The following is a 16,915-nucleotide window of genomic DNA, read 5'->3' as shown; positions in this document are numbered from 1 at the left end:
CATATTATACAGACGTATATTAAATTTGTCCTTCTCAGTGTTTATTTCTTACCATAACTCAACCCTAGAAAGGACCTGTTAGGCATTTTTCTAATTTCCCAGCCCATGGAATATTAATACCAAAGATATACGCTATAATCTCTTTGTGTATTGCATGGATATATGTGTTGTATGAATAAAAACAGTAGGATTTTTTTGTCCCCCTCCAAGAAACAATTTTTGTCCCCTTGGGGACACTATTATATTCATTGAGATTGCAGGTATGAAAATAATACTCTGTATTATTCTTAGTTTTTGAAATCTCATTTTTAAGAACATTGGAAACCATAAAATAATTCCCAAGTTTAGAATTGTTGGCTTTAATTATATAACAAACTGACTAGGAATTTTATTGTATCCTGAAATACTGTCAAAATGCATGTAAAGTTGAAACATTTGCTATTTACCCCAACAGTCAGAAAGCTGTCCACAATACTTTTTGTTAACAATTAAAAGATTGTCAAATTCATCCAATGGTATCATTCAACATAACATTCTCATATTATGAAATAAGATGATTTAATAACTTCAGTGTATATACATTTAAGATCCTCACCACTTCGTTACTTACAAAGTCACCATTTTAAAGACATAACTTGAACACCAAGTCAATAACGAGATATTTAAAGGCCATCTAGTTTCCATGGAGTATAAAGAGATATTGCCTTTATGCTCCACATATGTACTCCATGAGACGGATGAGGAAGTGCAATTCTCAAAGCCTTTAGTTAGCACTCTTCTACTGCAGCCTAGGTAGTTTTTGGATTCTACCTTCAAAACTAATAATGGAACACATAACTCAGTCCATTTGGGACCAATGTCTGCACCAGAGGAAAGATAGGCACTCAGTCTATGCTCATCAGATCAGAATTTTCTCTCGAAAAGCTAATTGTTATATTCAGCAGCTTTAACTGTTCAAGAAAAGAGTGATTTACTTACTTGGAGAATATCTTTTTATAACAAAATTGTTCACCATGATCTTCAATGTTCACTTATCTTTGCTCTGGGCTATGCCATTTAATGTCCATCCTTTAAAATTAGAAGTGCAAAAGACTCTAAAAATTAGTGATAGGAAAACGTTTAATGTTATTGTATCCATTACACTATTATTTTATATTTGACAATTCTAACACATGTCTATTGGCTTTGTTGCCTTGGGTGGTGTTAAATGGTTAGTTTTAAGACTCAAGTGTGTCAGAACAATGTGCCATTATTTTGGGGGGATGTGGACTATTCTAGTAGACCAAGCAACGTGTCAACTAAAATGAACACAGGCAGGACTCAAAAGAGACTCAGCAGCAGTGTACAGACATCCATATCAAGGCTTTATCAATCAAGTTAGTTTTACACAACTTTTGTAAGTAAACTGAAAGTGAATTCAAAACCAGAAATCATCTCCTCCACTGCTCCTAGTACTTGCTCTTTCTCTGCCTTTCAATCGAAGCATCTCCATGATACTCCGGGCATAGACATCTCTCAAGTTCACACTGATATATGAGTCAGTAGCTATATTCTTGGTAAGTTTCTTCAGAGCCTCACGCTGTCTAACAGCTGCTTCCTTGAGCTTCAAGGTGAAGTAGCAAGCAGAGAAGCGGTCGTTAATAATAGCAATGGGCAAGGCCAAGACAAGGATTCCCGATAAGATACACATGAAGGCCACAATCTTGCCCGTGGTGGTGTCTGGTCTTATGTCTCCATATCCCACAGTAGTCATGGATGTTGTGGCCCACCACCAGGCACAAGGGACACTTGTGAACGTTGTGTCGGGAATGCTCTGCTCAGCAAAATATTCCACGGTTGAAAATATAGAGATTCCCACAGACAGAAACAGGAGCAGCAGGCCAACTTCTTCATAACACTGGGTGATTGTCATTCCAAGGGAGCGTAAGCCTGTAATAGAACAGTTGGTGTCAGTCACAGCCACCCCTTTTCCCTTCCTCTGCCCATTTTCTCTCCCTCTCCTTCCCTGCTAGCCATCCCAAAACATGCATTTGACATTTCCTATGGCTCCAGCATTGGGCAAAGTTCTGGGGGTACAGAGGTGATAAGTTACAATCTTCAGGAAGTTCTTAGTCTAGTTGATGGGGACTGATTGAGAAGGCTAAAAATAAATATAATTAGGTTCATTCACTCACTTATCTATTACACGTGCGTGTGTGCATGCTAAGTTGCTTCAGTCATGTCCGACTCTGTGCGACCCTGTGGACTATAGCCCACCAGGCTCCTCTGTCCACGGGATTCTCCAGGCAAGAATACTGGAGGGGAGTATTCTCGCCATGTCCTCCTCCAGGGGATCTTCCCAACCCAGGGATCGAACCTGTGTTTCATAGGTCTCCTGCAGCGGCAGGCGGGTTCTTTATCATTAGTACCACCTGGGAAGCTCCTAGCTATTAAACACCTACTATTTATACAAAAAATATGAGAGAGGAGAAGAAGGGCAGGCAGGGGACATTCGATGGCACGGTGTCCTTCATGCAATGTGAGCCTCTGCAGCATTGTACGAGGAGGGCTCTTTTGGCCAGGTCTGCATTTTGATGTATCACCTTGCACACTGTTCTAAGGCAGTTTTATGCTGTCTCCTTATATTTTATGTGTCTGTTTTTCTCACTTTCCTGATAACACAAGTTTAACACAATTAGGGGCATCATCATCTGAAAGAGCCAGAAGAATTAAAAGATGAGAATGAAGTGAAGCAGTAAAAACAAATTAGGATTCAGGAAGAAAATTCACAAAAGAACATCAAATCTACATGTGAGGACATTCTTAAAGGGGTAGCACGAGGGGTTCCAGTACTCCTCCATTTCAGTGGCACCCATTGAAATTTTTGTCCTTAATACCAAAGTTATAGCAAGAGGAGCCCATTATAGGATTGCTATTTGAATAAGGTATCTTCCCTAGCACTAGAGATACTGATGAAAGTTTATTCATATTTTGAAGTCATATTAACATGATGTCACAATGATATTGTCTCAAAAGTGCAAAGTAATACCTCTTGGAATTACGTTTAAATTTTTATTCACTAGAGACTATTTTAAATACATTAAAATACTATTTTTGCTCTCATTATTCTGAATTTTGTTCTTAGAATTTTGAGATGTTCTTTAATTATTGGCCAGCTATTTTAAAAGACAAATGAATATAATTTGAGATTTAACTTTAAAAGGCATTTTAAATAATATCTTTAGAATACCTTTTAGAAAACTGGCCTTGATGTGTCTGTATTGAAGTGGATTTCTGAAATTGAGAACATATGAAGAAATGCATAGTGTTTGGAAAGACTGCTGTCATTCCAATGTTCTAGACAGTTCATTTTGAAAAGAAACAAAGTGGCCTGAATTTCTGCCGGTTATATCAATTAACTCGGATCATCCTAAAAAATAACAGGAGATAGATGTTATATTTGTTATGCCATTTTATGGGTGAGCAGACCAAGGCACAGAAAAGTAGCATATTTAGTACAAAGTAACAGGCCAAAGACTTAAAACTAGGCTGTCTGGTCCACCATTGTCTTCTTAAACCGTTATTTCATAATACTTCTCAATTTTATTTACAGTTAATACCTAGAGAAATATGTGCTCTATGTTTATATTTTGCTAAATGTAATGCTCAAGATAAAACTGTCAACTATTCATTGCAACTGTTCATATCTTTTCAATAAATTAAGACTTTATTAATACTTCTACTTGCCTTAGAACTGAGAAAACCTTTGAAGAGGTGACATTGTGGAAATTACTATTATTTTCTTTTTCCTTTCTTTTGGGGAAAAATGCAGTCTTTACTGGGTGTTTTTAAATTGAATCCTGTGAAGAGTTTATAAATACTAGAAGAAAGCATCCCATTATGGGTGTCAGAAAACAAAAGAGTGGTACTTCTAAAAGTTGTTGGAAACCCCATTATCAAATCCCTGGTATGTGAGGCTAGCTAGGAAAATACACTACCAAAATTATATTAGGAACAGTCCTCGTTTCCTCAGAGATGTGGGGAGAAAACATATCTGAGGTTCATTTCTTCCTAGATATATAAGGAGAGATCTCTACCATCAACTCCTTTTAGGTGACCAGTCAGGCATATATCTAGGGAAATCAGTGGGAACAGGAGTCTCTAGTCAGTTATTTGTATTTGTATGTATTGTATTAATATTGTATCCTATTCCAGTGTTTCTGAAAGTGTTTCTCAAGACCACCTACATCAAAGTTAGCTTGTTAAAATGCATGCGTTGGGATCCAACCCCCCAAACTAAAATCTGAGTCTCTGGAGTTGGGGCTCAGAATTTGCATTTTAACAAGCTTTTCAAGGGATTCTTGTTTTTATTAAAGTCTAACATAAGGGTACACATATGTGCTCCAGAACATCTAACAGACGACAGGGCCAGTCACTGAGAATCCCTGCCCTAGGGATGGAAGCATCATCTTTAATGGATTTGTATGATTTCCTCTGATTTGCCTATAATTTTTCATGTACAATTGTGTGTGTGTGTGTGTGTGTGTGTGTCGTGTAGACATTTCTCTAGAGAGAGTGTTCTTTAGATTTTCAAGGCTTTATGGATACATACAAAAAGCTAAGGCATTCTTGTTACTGTCTCTCTTATGCCTCCCCAGTTCAGGACAAAAAAATTCTCGGATACTAGACAGGGCATTTAATTTGTGTCTTTAGCTTTCTTGTAAGTGCTTCCCGGATGGTTCACAGTGAAGACTCTGCCTGAGATGCAGGAGATGTGGGTTCCATCCCTTGGATGGGAAGATCCCCTGGAGGAGGAAATGGCAACCCACTCCAGCATTCTTGCCTGGGAAATCCCATTGACAGAGGAGCTTTGTGGGTTACAGTCCAAAGGGTCGCAAAGACCCTTTTACTTCTAAAGCAAATATTTCCATTGTTTTCCCCCAAATTATGACAAGGCCCCCAGTGCCCAGTCATCTCTTTTTGCATAGCCAGAGAAGGTCCTGGAGGACTGACTTTCTCTTCTGCCAACAAACTAGTGTGAAAAACATTTCCTTCGACACAGAAAAGAAACTGGCTTATGTTCCTATATATCATATATAATTTGTGCATATCTTTTTATGTGCTGTTTATGCATATTTTATGTAGCACCTTCCAGAAGCAGTGTGTCTTTAATTTTTGTACATCTTCTGGGCACCTGGGTTAAAATAAATTAAAATGAACATATGGTTAAATAGTTTCTCACTTGTCTTAAGGAGAGAAAGTGTATGAGAGGCAAGTTGTCCTCTCTACCTGCGATAACAACCTCAAGGTTTTGCATTTCAGTGCCTTTCTGGAGATCACAATTGGGTGAAATATAACAGGTGGTATTCTGAGCGTCAATTGAGAGTCAAGAGCCGCTTCCCTTGGACCCTGGTCAAAGCCCTAATGCTTAAGAACAACAGCGAATGAAAAGGCATCACGAAACCTGAATACCTGTGGAATGCCTGCCCAGTTTGAGCATGCGCAGAGCCCTTAGCAGCCTCAAAACCTGAACGATGCGCCCCACGTTTTCCAGCTCCTGTGTAGTCTGGCTCCCACTCAGGCTCTCTACCAGGAGAGTGATGTAGAAGGGCAAGATGGCAAGGAGGTCTATGATGTTCGGCACCTTCCTCAGGAAGCGGCACCTGTCCCTCACGCACAGGAAGCGCAGGACAAACTCCCCCGTGAACCAACTGATGCACACATACTCCAGGATTTCCAGCAGCTGTGGGTCCAGCCAGCTTAACTCGGCTGACATCAGGGCCATGTTGACGATGGACACCGCCACAAAGATGATGGAGATGACCCCAAAGATTCGGGCCGCTGTGCACGACCCAGGCTTCTCCAGGATGTTCCAGAGCTTCTGGCGGATGGTGGGGCAACGTCCCTGGGAGAAGTCCTGTTCACTCTCATGCTGACTCTCCTGGTCTTCTGTGTCCTTCTTAAAGTCTAACGTTTCACTCAGCTCCTTTCTTCTGAAGTATCTTTTAGGGAAGACAACCTGGTGATTAGTCTAACTTTTTAAAAATACTGAAGTGAAGTGGGAATTAAACTCGGCAGTGAAGTCATGCTTCTTAATTCAGTAACATGCAGAACAAGTTCATGCCATATTTTACCCAGGCTGTCTTTTCACAGGACTCAAATGTGAAAGATTATTGCTTTTAAAATGGTGCTTTTGTGGTAGAAGTTTATACAGAATAAATTATATGTAGCAAAGCTACTTTAGATTAATGCATTTTACGACCTACTTTTTTCTTGTAACAAGAACAGAAGTTTGCAATAGGGAATTTTTTTTTTAATGTGGGTAATGGAAAGATATTCATGATGAAATGGTAATAATAGCAAAGTAATTGCAAAATAATAGATCACCAAAGTGCCACACTTATTCACAAAGAACCAACTTTCTGTCTTCTGGATTTAAAGCAGTTCTTTATCCAAGTTTTAAAACTGAAGCCTCCTAAGTGTGATAAAGCACCACTCTCTATACTGTAACCTACATCCTTTTAGGTGCATTTTTTGGGAGCATAATTTTTGACTCATCTTTACAATCACCAGATATTTATTGCAGGCCTGACCACTCTTGATTACAAATGAATTAGCATACCTTCACTAGAAAAAGCAGAAAGTTCAAAAAGTTCCATCAAAACTTGGCTTTGATGCTTTCCGGCCCCCACTGCCACCCTGCCTTCTTCTGGCTCCTAAACGGCCACAGGTAGTATTCTCAGGCCTGGCTCGAGCGAGGCTTGGATGAAGTCTCAAATCTTGCCCCCGCCGCCCCATCCCTATGGCGCCCGCTGCTCCGCCCCGACCCCCCCGCGCCCCCGCCCCCGGCGCCTCGCGGGTACCTGTCCCGGCAGCAGGAGTCAATGCTGAGCTCGTCGATGCCCCAGTACTGGATCTCCTGGAGGAAGGAGAGCGCGCAGAGCTGCTCCATGACGTGCAGGCGGCCGGTGCGATAGTAGTGCAGGACGTAGCGGAAGGCTTGCGAGCTCCGGTCGAAGAAGTACTCGTTGTCCACGGGATTGGCGTCGTCACAGAATTCCAGGGGGCTGGGCACGGCGGCCAGGGCCCCGCGGCGCCGGCACGAGGCCACCACCACGGCCAGCTTGCCCAGGCGCGTGTGCGGGAAGCAGGACAACGCCTGCTGCGAGAGCACAAAGCGGCTGCCGCCCACGTTGACGGTGAAGCTGTCCCCGAGCGCCAGGGGCTCCCCTTCACCCTCGCTGCAGAAGACGCTGGAGTCCAGCGAGGTCAGGGAGGCGCTGTCCAGCGAGGAGTCCGGCGGCGCCCGGCCCCGGGAAGGCAGCTCCATCCTCGCCGCCGCTGCCGAGAGCGCCTCGAAGTTGAGGGGGAGGGGGTAGGCACGGCCGGGATTTCCCGGGCTCCCTAGGGGGGTTCCTCCCACCCGCGAACCTTTCCTCTCTCCACCCCCTGTGCTGGTTCTCCCTCTCGCCGCTAGGGAGCCGCGAGTGCGCTGGAGCCGCGCATCCGTGCCTGGGATGGAGACGAGGGGTGGCGCCCTAGGGAGTCGCTAACGTGCGGACCAAGCCGAGGACAGCCGCCGGGCACACAGTTGGTCGCCGTGGTCCTTCTCGGACTCACTACCCGCTCTCCAACTTTGTAACTGAGACCTCTAGCCCGGAGGTGTTTGGGTGGAAGGCCTCGCGGCCGCTGGAGCGGGTGGGGAGGGGACAGAGGAGGGAGGTCTACCGTGGAGGAGGGCTCGTCGAATCTTGAAGGAATGTAAGCAAGGGGGTGGGCGAGACTCACGCCCGCCTGCAGGGGACCAAAACGAAAAGTTCAGCAGCAAAGGAAGGGGCTACCGGGTCTGAGTCTGTTGCAACTTCGGGATGTATATTCCTCCCTCTTCTCTTGCGGCGCGGCCTCATAGGCCTCCCGGGGAGCGGTCGCTGGAGATGCGCGCACGTGGGGGAGGGTGACCTGGGCGCGCGAGGCGTGTCATTTGCTGGCATTCACTCTCAATCACTCTGGCACCCTCCTCTCCTAATTTTTGACCTCCTGGTAGGGAAATGAGCGCAGTTAACGCTGACTTTTGATTAAGTCTCAGCGAGTCACTGCGAACCAGGGGTCGCCGTGGCCAGCTCCCATCACATGTTGAGACACTTCGCGCCCTTCGGTTCAGCCGAGTCTGTCCCTACAAGTTTCCTGGAGAGGAGATGTTCTGGGCGCGTTTCTCGGCACACAGTGAAGCTGTCATTTTAGGAGAAGGGAAGGCAAAAAGACAAGGACTAGAACAGGCGTGGGCTGGGGCAGGAGTTTAAATAGGAACGACAACTCGGCAAAGGGAGAAGCCGAGCGCCGCGCCCAGGTGAGGCTAGGAGTGCATCCTCGGGGGCCCCCGGGAGTCGCGCCCTGGCCAACCTGTTGGACATGGGGCTGGAGTGGGGAGGCGGGCAGGGTGACTCACCTGCTGCTCCGGGCACATCTGGGTTGCGCTAGGTGCTCGCTGCTGGTTACGGAGCCTAGGTTTGATCCTCTGGATCTACAGGAGTCTGACTTAACAGGTCCAGAAGCAGAGCTGTGCTCGCCACCGAGTTCTTCTGGTCTCCACTCGTCGCCACGCGACTCGCGGCTCCGGCCCCGCGGCTGCGGCGGAGGGTGGCCGCCCCCGCCCGCGTTCCCTCCCAGCCCCCGGCGGTTCCCGGCGCCAGCTGTGGGGAGTGCGGGGAGCGGAGGGAGCTGAGACCGGAGGAGGAAGTGAGGCGCTCGGTGACTCTGAATATTGCATTCATCTTTAAGGCACTTCAAGGATCCTATATTAGATTCCCGGTTCCCTGAATCTGTGCGCTCAGGAATGCTAAGAACAAAATTTTCAGCTGTGTAACTGCCCTAATCCTGCTAATCTCAGGGTTAGGGAAATTATGTTAACTGCTTTGGGTGGCATGGTTCAAGGTTTTCCCCATTATTTTCAGCAAGCTTCTGGAAACCTTGCCTTTTTTTTTTTTTTTTTCAAAAGTCTTTGCAAAAATGAGTGAACCATACTTATTTCCTTTCTTCCGCCCTTGTAAGTAGTTTTACAAAGTATTTATCTAGCCAGCAAAGGCCTCAACACCTTTTTTAGTAAAAGTTCAAGTTTTAATTAAAAAACACTCAGTGTTTACTGGGTGCTTACTTTAGGCCAGGAAATTTTTGTAAGCTCCTTACTCATCCAGTACCTTATGTGATTGTCATAACAATACTGTGAAGTAGAATATTCATTGAAAGGACTGATGCTGAAGCTCCAATACTTTGGCCACCTGATGCAAAGAGCCCACTCACTGGAAAAGACTCTGATGTTGTGAAGGATTGAGGGCAAAAGAGAAGAGGGCAGCGGAGGATGAGATGGTTGTAAAGCATCACTGACTCTATGGATATGAATTTGAGCAAACTCAGGGAAATAAAGACAGATGGACAGGGAAGCCTGGTGGGTTATAGTCCATGGAGTTGCAAAGAGATACAACTTAGTATATAGGTACTGGGAAGGTTTGTTTTTGCTTTTGTTTTTAAGGTAGTGAAGCTTTTCCCTTGCACAGAGAGAAAAACTTCTCCAGTATTTCAATTGTTGATTGTTTGGGCATTGAAAAAAGCCTTATTCATCCCTTAGTGTGAATAACTTGAATCAAATGATTAGCAGTAGCAGTCTCCCATAACTTTACAGATTATTGTGAGGAAGGGGGAAAACTGGCCAAGGAGAATGACAGCTTTGGGTGAGAAGGGAGGTCTAGGAAGGTGACCAGAGGTTAGCAAATGGCACCTGAAGCTCGTGGGTCTCTTGCACTGCCACCAGGACCTTGGACTTCAGTTATAATTAGTGGTGTCTTGTAGAAGCAATTGTAACAGTAACCATCCTTGAAGTGTAAGCCTCAAGCTAAGCCTCTGAATTCTCACAATGATCCCGTTAAGTAAGTTCTATTGTCCTTCCCTGCTGCGTGCATGCTCAATCGTGTCTGACTCTTTCCTACTCTATGGATTTTATGGGATTTTCCCAAAAAGAATACTGGAGCAGGTTGACATTTCCTCCTCCAGAGGAACTTCTGGACCCAGGGATCTAACCTGTGTCTCTTGCATTTCGGTCAGATTCTTTACCACTGAGCCATCTGGGAAGCGCATGTACTGTTATCCTTAGTCACAAATCTCAACTCAGAAGCTCACAGGTAGTAAGAAGCTTTCCCGGTTGTACAATGAATGTGTAAAGGAGTATGTGAAGGGGTCTTTCTGACTCCAGATTTCATTTCAACTGCTAAGATCCAACATTTTCAATTGACCTTCAATATGACTAAAACGATTTCAACTAGTTAACAATTAGTCCTAATTATAACTAGGAAGATGATTACTAGTTAACTGGGAGTATACAAACACAAATGACCCATCTTAAAATATAGAGTCTCTTGGATAGTAAAAATCCCTTCCTTCTTCCGTGTACTGTTAATCTGTTACCTCTGCCCTTTCGTTGATTGTCCAGGTTTGAGTCTGAGAGTCCAATGGAAAACATACAATGGTGGGGCGGGCAATAAATCCATTCAAAGGGTATCCTTTCTGGTCTCTGATCTTGACTTGACATAAATCTTGAAGTATGTGAAGAAATGAAAGAAGAATTGCTGCTAAGTAGTTGTGGGTGGTGAGATCTTGCTTTCGATTTCATTCCTATTTAGCATGGGAGGAACATGATTGTCATGTAGGAGGCAGCACAGAACTGAGACATGAAAACTCGACAATCTAATGACTTTGAGTATATTTCCCGAGTCATCAGATGTCATATTCAGGTGATTCTCCATTAACAGTCTTGTGGGATGAAGTGCCCTACTGGTATTTCACTTTATCTATCAAGTCCTTGAAATATCGATATGAGTATTGAATCTCCAGGTACAGCTTGTATTTTTAATTCTTCCAGTTTTTATGAATATTTCTAAGTTTCTTAATGAACAACATTCTTAATAGTCATATTTTTAAATTGGATAAAAGAAAAATCACAAGATACCTTACGCTGACAATTATAAAAGTAAAAAAGTCATTGAAGCCACATTCAAAATGTCTATGATTACAAACCTAGAACATTTTATGTAGGTTTTTGAAAAAGTAATGAGAATGTATTTATATTAATGTTGTATTCAGTTATTCTGTGATTTACTTAAGTAATATAATGTTTCTGTGAAATTATTAATTATCTTTTCTATGAATGTTTTAAAAAGATTATACATACATGATCATAAGTGATTGAAATATTTTTTAAGGAAAGTGTACATTTCTTATTAATTTATATTCAAAGTACTGCAACTTTATATATATAAATATTGTGATAATTAAATAGATAAAGAACATGTAATGACTGAAGTACTTCTGAATAAAAGTGCTTTATTGAATTCCACTTAAGTGCTGCATTTTTAATTTTCAACCACTTCACTGTAGGCTTATGTGTTCACATGAAAATCCCTTTATCATTCATTGGTAACACAGACCATATTTCATTGAGGTGTGCATGCTTAGCTTTGACTGTGTTTCATTCCCTAGGAACTGACAACCAGATGAGTTAATTGTGTTAATATTGTTTAAAATGCCTTTGTGAAAGGATGAGATGATTTTATCTTCTTTCCTTTCACTGCACTGGAATATGTTTAAAGGTAAAGGAATATCTGACAAATTCTATCTATTCATCTTTCATGTGCCTTGTGGGTCCTTGGAATAAATCCTCCCAACTGTATAACAGCCCACTCTAATGCAGAATTTAGCTTAATGTGGGCTCATTCTGGATTCTTTCCAAGGGGAGGCAATTATCTTTGGAAATACCCAAGAACTCATTTTTATAGCCTAGTCTGCTACAAAGATCACAGGATGGGTTGATGATGGTGATGATGAGGATAGTAATATGATAATAATAGCTGCTACCTTTACTTATTCAACCTTTGCCTTAGCTTTTCTTAGCTGTGTGGTATTAGCATATTTCTTGAATCTTTTGTCTCATTTTCCTCATCTTACATCTTTCCTTATTTTACAAGGAAAAGTGACAACAGTGTTCACCTTATGTTGTTTCAAAATTAAGTGAGATAACCATGTAAATATTTAGTGCAGTGTCATCATTCTTGTTGTCATTTTTATTATTATCACAATGTTGCAAGAATGTTTTTCTGACCCCCTCACTTACTGAGGATTTACTATGGGATAGATATCGTGGTAAGTGTTCATCTCATTTCATTTATTAATATAATTCATAGAACCCTCCAAGGAAGGTACTATTATAATCCTTAATTTACACATGAGAAACCAGGATCATGGTATTTTAATAACTTCTAAAGTGTCATGTTGCTGCTGCTAAGTCTCTCCAGTCATGTCTGACTCTGTGCGACCCCATAGACGGCAGCCCACCAGGCTCCACCATTCCTGGGATTCTCCAGGCAAGAACACTGGAGTGGGTTGCCATTTCCTTCTCCAATGCATAAAAGTGAAAAGTGAAAGTGAAGCCACTCAGTCATGTCCGACTCTTAGTGACCCCACGGACTGCAGCCTACCAGGCTCCTCCATCCATGGGATTTTTCAGGCAAGAGTACTGGAGTGGGTTGCTATTGCCTTCTCCAAAAGTGACATACTGATAGTCAATATAGACTTGAACACATTTGTTTTAATTCAAAGCCTTTGAAGGGCATTAATATGAAAATAACATGTGATGGAAAATCACTCGGAGAAATGCTCTTCTCCTCTTTAAAATTACTTTTTATAAAGAGAAAATTTTTATTCTATGGTTCAAATAATTGAGAGATGACCGTACTTTATATACCATGACCAACAAACACGTTGCCTGTGATTTCACATTTTAATACATTGGATCTTTCTTGTAACCATCATAAAGGAGACAGTTGGATTGGTCATTCAGTGATTCTCACTATGCTCTTATGATACGCAAAAGATATAGTTTTCCTGGGTTATGGAGAAAATATGTAGAACCAGGCACTTATTGTTCACTGGATTAACTCTTATAATTACATTGAAATTAAACTCTTATAAACAAGATTTAAAAGCAGAGGAGCAAAAGCAAGGCAAGTGCTCTACTTATCAGGTACTTTAACCTATTAAGCGAACATAATATTGAACTTGAAAATTCCAATTAATTCCTTTTTACCAAGCTCTATTGAATTACCTTATGATGATAGAGAGGTTGCATCATACAGAACCACTAAAAGCCATTTCTCATTGAGTATATGCAATTTATTGATATTAGAAGTAAAATTGCATTTAGGTTTATCCTTCTTTTATTTAATGCTTTCTTTCATTAGCAAGGAACTCAGGAAACCTGAATTCCATCCTTTAGCGGTAAGACAGCTAATCTTTGCAATCCATATGTGTTATAAAGTTTCTTTTAGGTTGCATTTTCTTGATTTTCCCAGAATCAACTCAAAAAATTGAAAAGTTTTCACTCAGTAACTATTTGTAGAAATGTAATTTTCTAAGCTTCAAGGGAGATGCTTATATGTATATATAGGTAATATGTATACATATGCATTGTTTATCATATACATGTGAATATACACACAACACACACACATGAAAAACTCAGAGTAAAGAAAGTTTACAGTGATTTCCATGTGGGTGAGTGGATCACATTATTATTACTCTTATCAAGAAAAGTAGTGAACAATCAGAAGCAAAATAAGGGAAATAGTAAAGATAAGTAAGGGGAAAAGCAATTTTTCTTTAGAAATGGTTCTTAGTTATGTAGTGTAGTTCTTTTAAATGACATCCTCATGGCATTTTAAACATGATCTAATTAAAGAAAACATGAAGTAATTTTTTAGGATACATATGCTGAAATCTGCCAAAGTAGTTTTGTTAACTAGATTGCAATGCTGTGTAGAATACCTATGATTCTGATCTCAATTTAAACCCACAGAACATTCAGCAAATATTTTACATATGAAATCCATTGCACACAAATGGAATAAACCCCAGGCTGTTTGAGTTCAAAAATCACTGCTTTCTGCTTTTAATTATATGATCTGCTTATACTTTTTTCACTGGTTCAAAAGAATAGAAAAATGGATTTTTAGTCAGTACACATTAATTTGGTTGATTTGAAAAAAGAGCTCTACATCACTGTATATATTCCAGAGCATATTTTCTCTACACAGTGTAATTTTATTGGTGGGACCTGAATATAAAAATTTGTTTTTTTTCTCAACATGAAAAATAGCAGTGAGCCATATGGCTTCTCCTTACACCATTGCTTCTGATTGACAGCTCAGTTATAGACCCAGCTTCCTAGTTCTCCCACAAACAGCTTTCTGGGAAATCTAAACCAAACAGGAAGTGGAAGCAACAGCAAACCTGTCCCCGGCCTGCTTTTTTAAAAAAAATTGTGTGAAGTCCAATTTATCCATTTTAGTAACTGGGACTATTTTATTTTCATGGCAGCAATGAGAAATATCCAGTTCAGTATTGACTTAGGATATTTTAAATGAAAATAAGCCTTGGACTTCCCTTGAGGTCCAGTGGTTAAGAATCTGCCTGCCAATGCGGGGGACATGGGTTTGATGCTTGTTCCAGAAAGATTCCACAAGCCAATGAGCAACTAACCTCATGCGCCACAACTACTGAGTCCGAGTACTGCAATTACTGAAGTCCGTGGGCCTGGAACCTGTGTTCCACAACAAGAGAGACCACTGCAGTGAAGAGCCCACAAACTACAATGAAGAGTAGCCCCCACTTGCCACAACTAGAGAATGCCCTCATGCAGCAGTGAAGAACTAGTGCAGCCAAAAATAAATAGATAAATAAAACAAAATGCCTTATTAACAAAAAAAGAAAATAAGTCTCAGTTAAAGAATCTGTGAAAGAAAAAACATATAACAAGTAGGAATTTAAAAATTAATTTAGGAAAACATTAAGTTAGTAATAGATTTAATGTTTACTATGGTGCTAGGCCATATATGTTTTACTTTTGATAGCAGAAGCTCATCAAAAAATCAAGAATAGATAATTACTGTTTATACGGAAGCTTGGTGAATACTAGTAGTTTTATAGATGAATATGTGTTCACATGTATCTATAGAAAAGCTATTTAAATCTGATTTTAAAAAATTAATATAAAGTATACTAGAATTATTTCCTCATTTGATAATGCTCAATAAATAGGAAAATATCAAATATTTTTAGCATAAGTTTTAAAAAAGACTCTATGTGAAGTTAATTTTTGGCTTGTTTCATTTTTGTTGTGTTAATGACATCACCAACTGGCAACAAATGTCTTTGAAAAATATTTATTTATTGACGAAATGTGAAATAAAAGGTAAGTTTTTATACACTTGAACAAATAGGTGTTTGAATAAGACCCTGATAGAAGAGCATGTGGCTTCTTTCAATATTGTGAATATGGGCAAGCAAACATCATCTGCAGTTGGAACCAAGCTGGAGAAATGATGATCTACTTTCATCACTGATTTGAATGAGAATCTGTCCCTGGGGCATTAAGAGTCACAAAGTGAGTGGGCCTCTCTCCAGTGAATTGGTAGAGATCACTAACATAATTACTGGAGAAGGGACACTATTAAAATATTTGTTTTAAAATTTCCAGGTTTTCAAATATAGCTATCACGGAAGGTGGTTGATCCGTGCTTCAGGGCAGCAGTTTGGGACTCCTTTATACTCTTAAAAATTATTGAGAACCTGAAATATCTCTTGTTGATATGGCTTATATCTATTGGCATTTATCATATTAAAATTAAAGCAGAAAACATTTTAAATATTTATTTAATCACTTAAGAATAAGTCTCAAGCCCAATAGGTGTCAACAAAAGAACACATTCTTCTGATAATAGAGATTTTAAAAAAACAACATAATTAGTGAGAATAATGACATTGTTTTATAATTTTTCATATCTAGCTTAGTAAGACAGTTTTTCATACATGCATCTGATTCAAACTGTTGAAATTTGATATTTGTGTTGAAGAAAATCCAGTGTCAGATAGGTAGCTGGGAAAAAGTGAGGCACTTAATTGCTTTTGCATATAATTTCATATATTCTTCTGCACAACACTAGACAGGTGAGTTCCAAAGTAGAATCTGAAACTGTACCCAGGAACTTTTCATATTCACTTTTGTTAAAGTCCACTGGGCTTATTTGCCCTTGGAATGGATTTTTTTAATCCATACATGATTCTGTTATGTCATACATTGTTCATTTGGAAAATGATGGCTTCGTGTGTGTGTGTGTGTGTGTGTGTGTGTGTGTGTGTGTTAGTCGCTCAGTCATGTCTGACTCTTTACCACCCATGGACTGTAGACCACCAGGCTCCTCTGTCCATAGGATTTTCCAGGCAAGAATACTGGAGTGGGTTGCCATTTCATTCTCCAGGGGATCTTCCTGACCCAGGAATAGAACCCGGTCTCCTGCATTGAAGACAGTTTCTTTATCATCTGAGCCACCAGAGAAGCCCTCTGATTTCTTAGTTTTGTATATCTCCCCAAATAGAACATTTAGTTAAACAACATTAAAAATCCCTTGTTAAAATCATTACTAATTTCATCAGAAATTATTTTAAGTATTGGGAAGTTATGAAACTTATAGTGGTAGAAATAAGCTTTCTGAAATTCTAATTTTCACTTGTAAGCTCATATTTTGTCATTTGAAACAAATACTGTCAGCTTTCCTTGACAGTAGCAGGATCCATTCATTTATTCTTACAAAATTATTCGTAGACATCTGAATAACCAGTTTGTCTATCAGTCAGGTTTTCAAGTAAACAGGAAGATTCATGAGAAAAAAAGGGTTAGTTCAGCTTGTAACTCAAATTACCCAAGTGCTTGTGCTCAAGATAGCATGGTACTGAAGTAAGCTGCAGAAAGCTTCAATTCACTTCCCATTTAGTCAAACAAAACATGAAAAAGACATGTACCCAAGTGATAAGACTGAATACAATTGATATTTTAATA

General features: G+C 40.4%; 1 protein-coding gene across 1 annotated transcript; it reads right to left on the bottom strand.

Annotated features, from left to right (window-relative positions):
* Window positions 1-338: 338 nt before the first annotated feature.
* Window positions 339-8,208, bottom strand: KCNV1 (potassium voltage-gated channel modifier subfamily V member 1). The gene is made up of 3 exons (XM_069601115.1): window positions 6,843-8,208; window positions 5,452-5,981; window positions 339-1,929 (listed from the first exon to the last, which is right to left on the bottom strand). Exons 1-3 carry the CDS (start codon window positions 7,307-7,309, stop codon window positions 1,418-1,420), a joined length of 1,509 nt encoding a protein of 502 aa, XP_069457216.1. The 5' UTR covers window positions 7,310-8,208; the 3' UTR covers window positions 339-1,417.
* Between the last annotated feature and the right edge of the window lie 8,707 nt (window positions 8,209-16,915).

The sequence above is a fragment of the Ovis canadensis genome, chromosome 9, assembly GCF_042477335.2.
Source record: "Ovis canadensis isolate MfBH-ARS-UI-01 breed Bighorn chromosome 9, ARS-UI_OviCan_v2, whole genome shotgun sequence".
NCBI classification, from domain to species: Eukaryota; Metazoa; Chordata; class Mammalia; order Artiodactyla; family Bovidae; genus Ovis; species Ovis canadensis.
This window is presented reverse-complemented; position numbering and strand designations above follow the sequence as displayed.

Excerpts from the sequence above, each read along its gene's own strand:
- KCNV1 (XM_069601115.1), bottom strand. The coding sequence starts at position 7,309 with ATGGAGCTGCCTTCCCGGGGCCGGGCGCCGCCGGACTCCTCGCTGGAC. Across the intron at positions 5,982-6,842 it reads GACTCCTGCTGCCGGGACAG|ATACTTCAGAAGAAAGGAGC; the intron begins GTACCCGCGAGG and ends CTTCCCTAAAAG. Across the intron at positions 1,930-5,451 it reads ACTGGGCAGGCATTCCACAG|GCTTACGCTCCCTTGGAATG; the intron begins GTATTCAGGTTT and ends GTTCTATTACAG.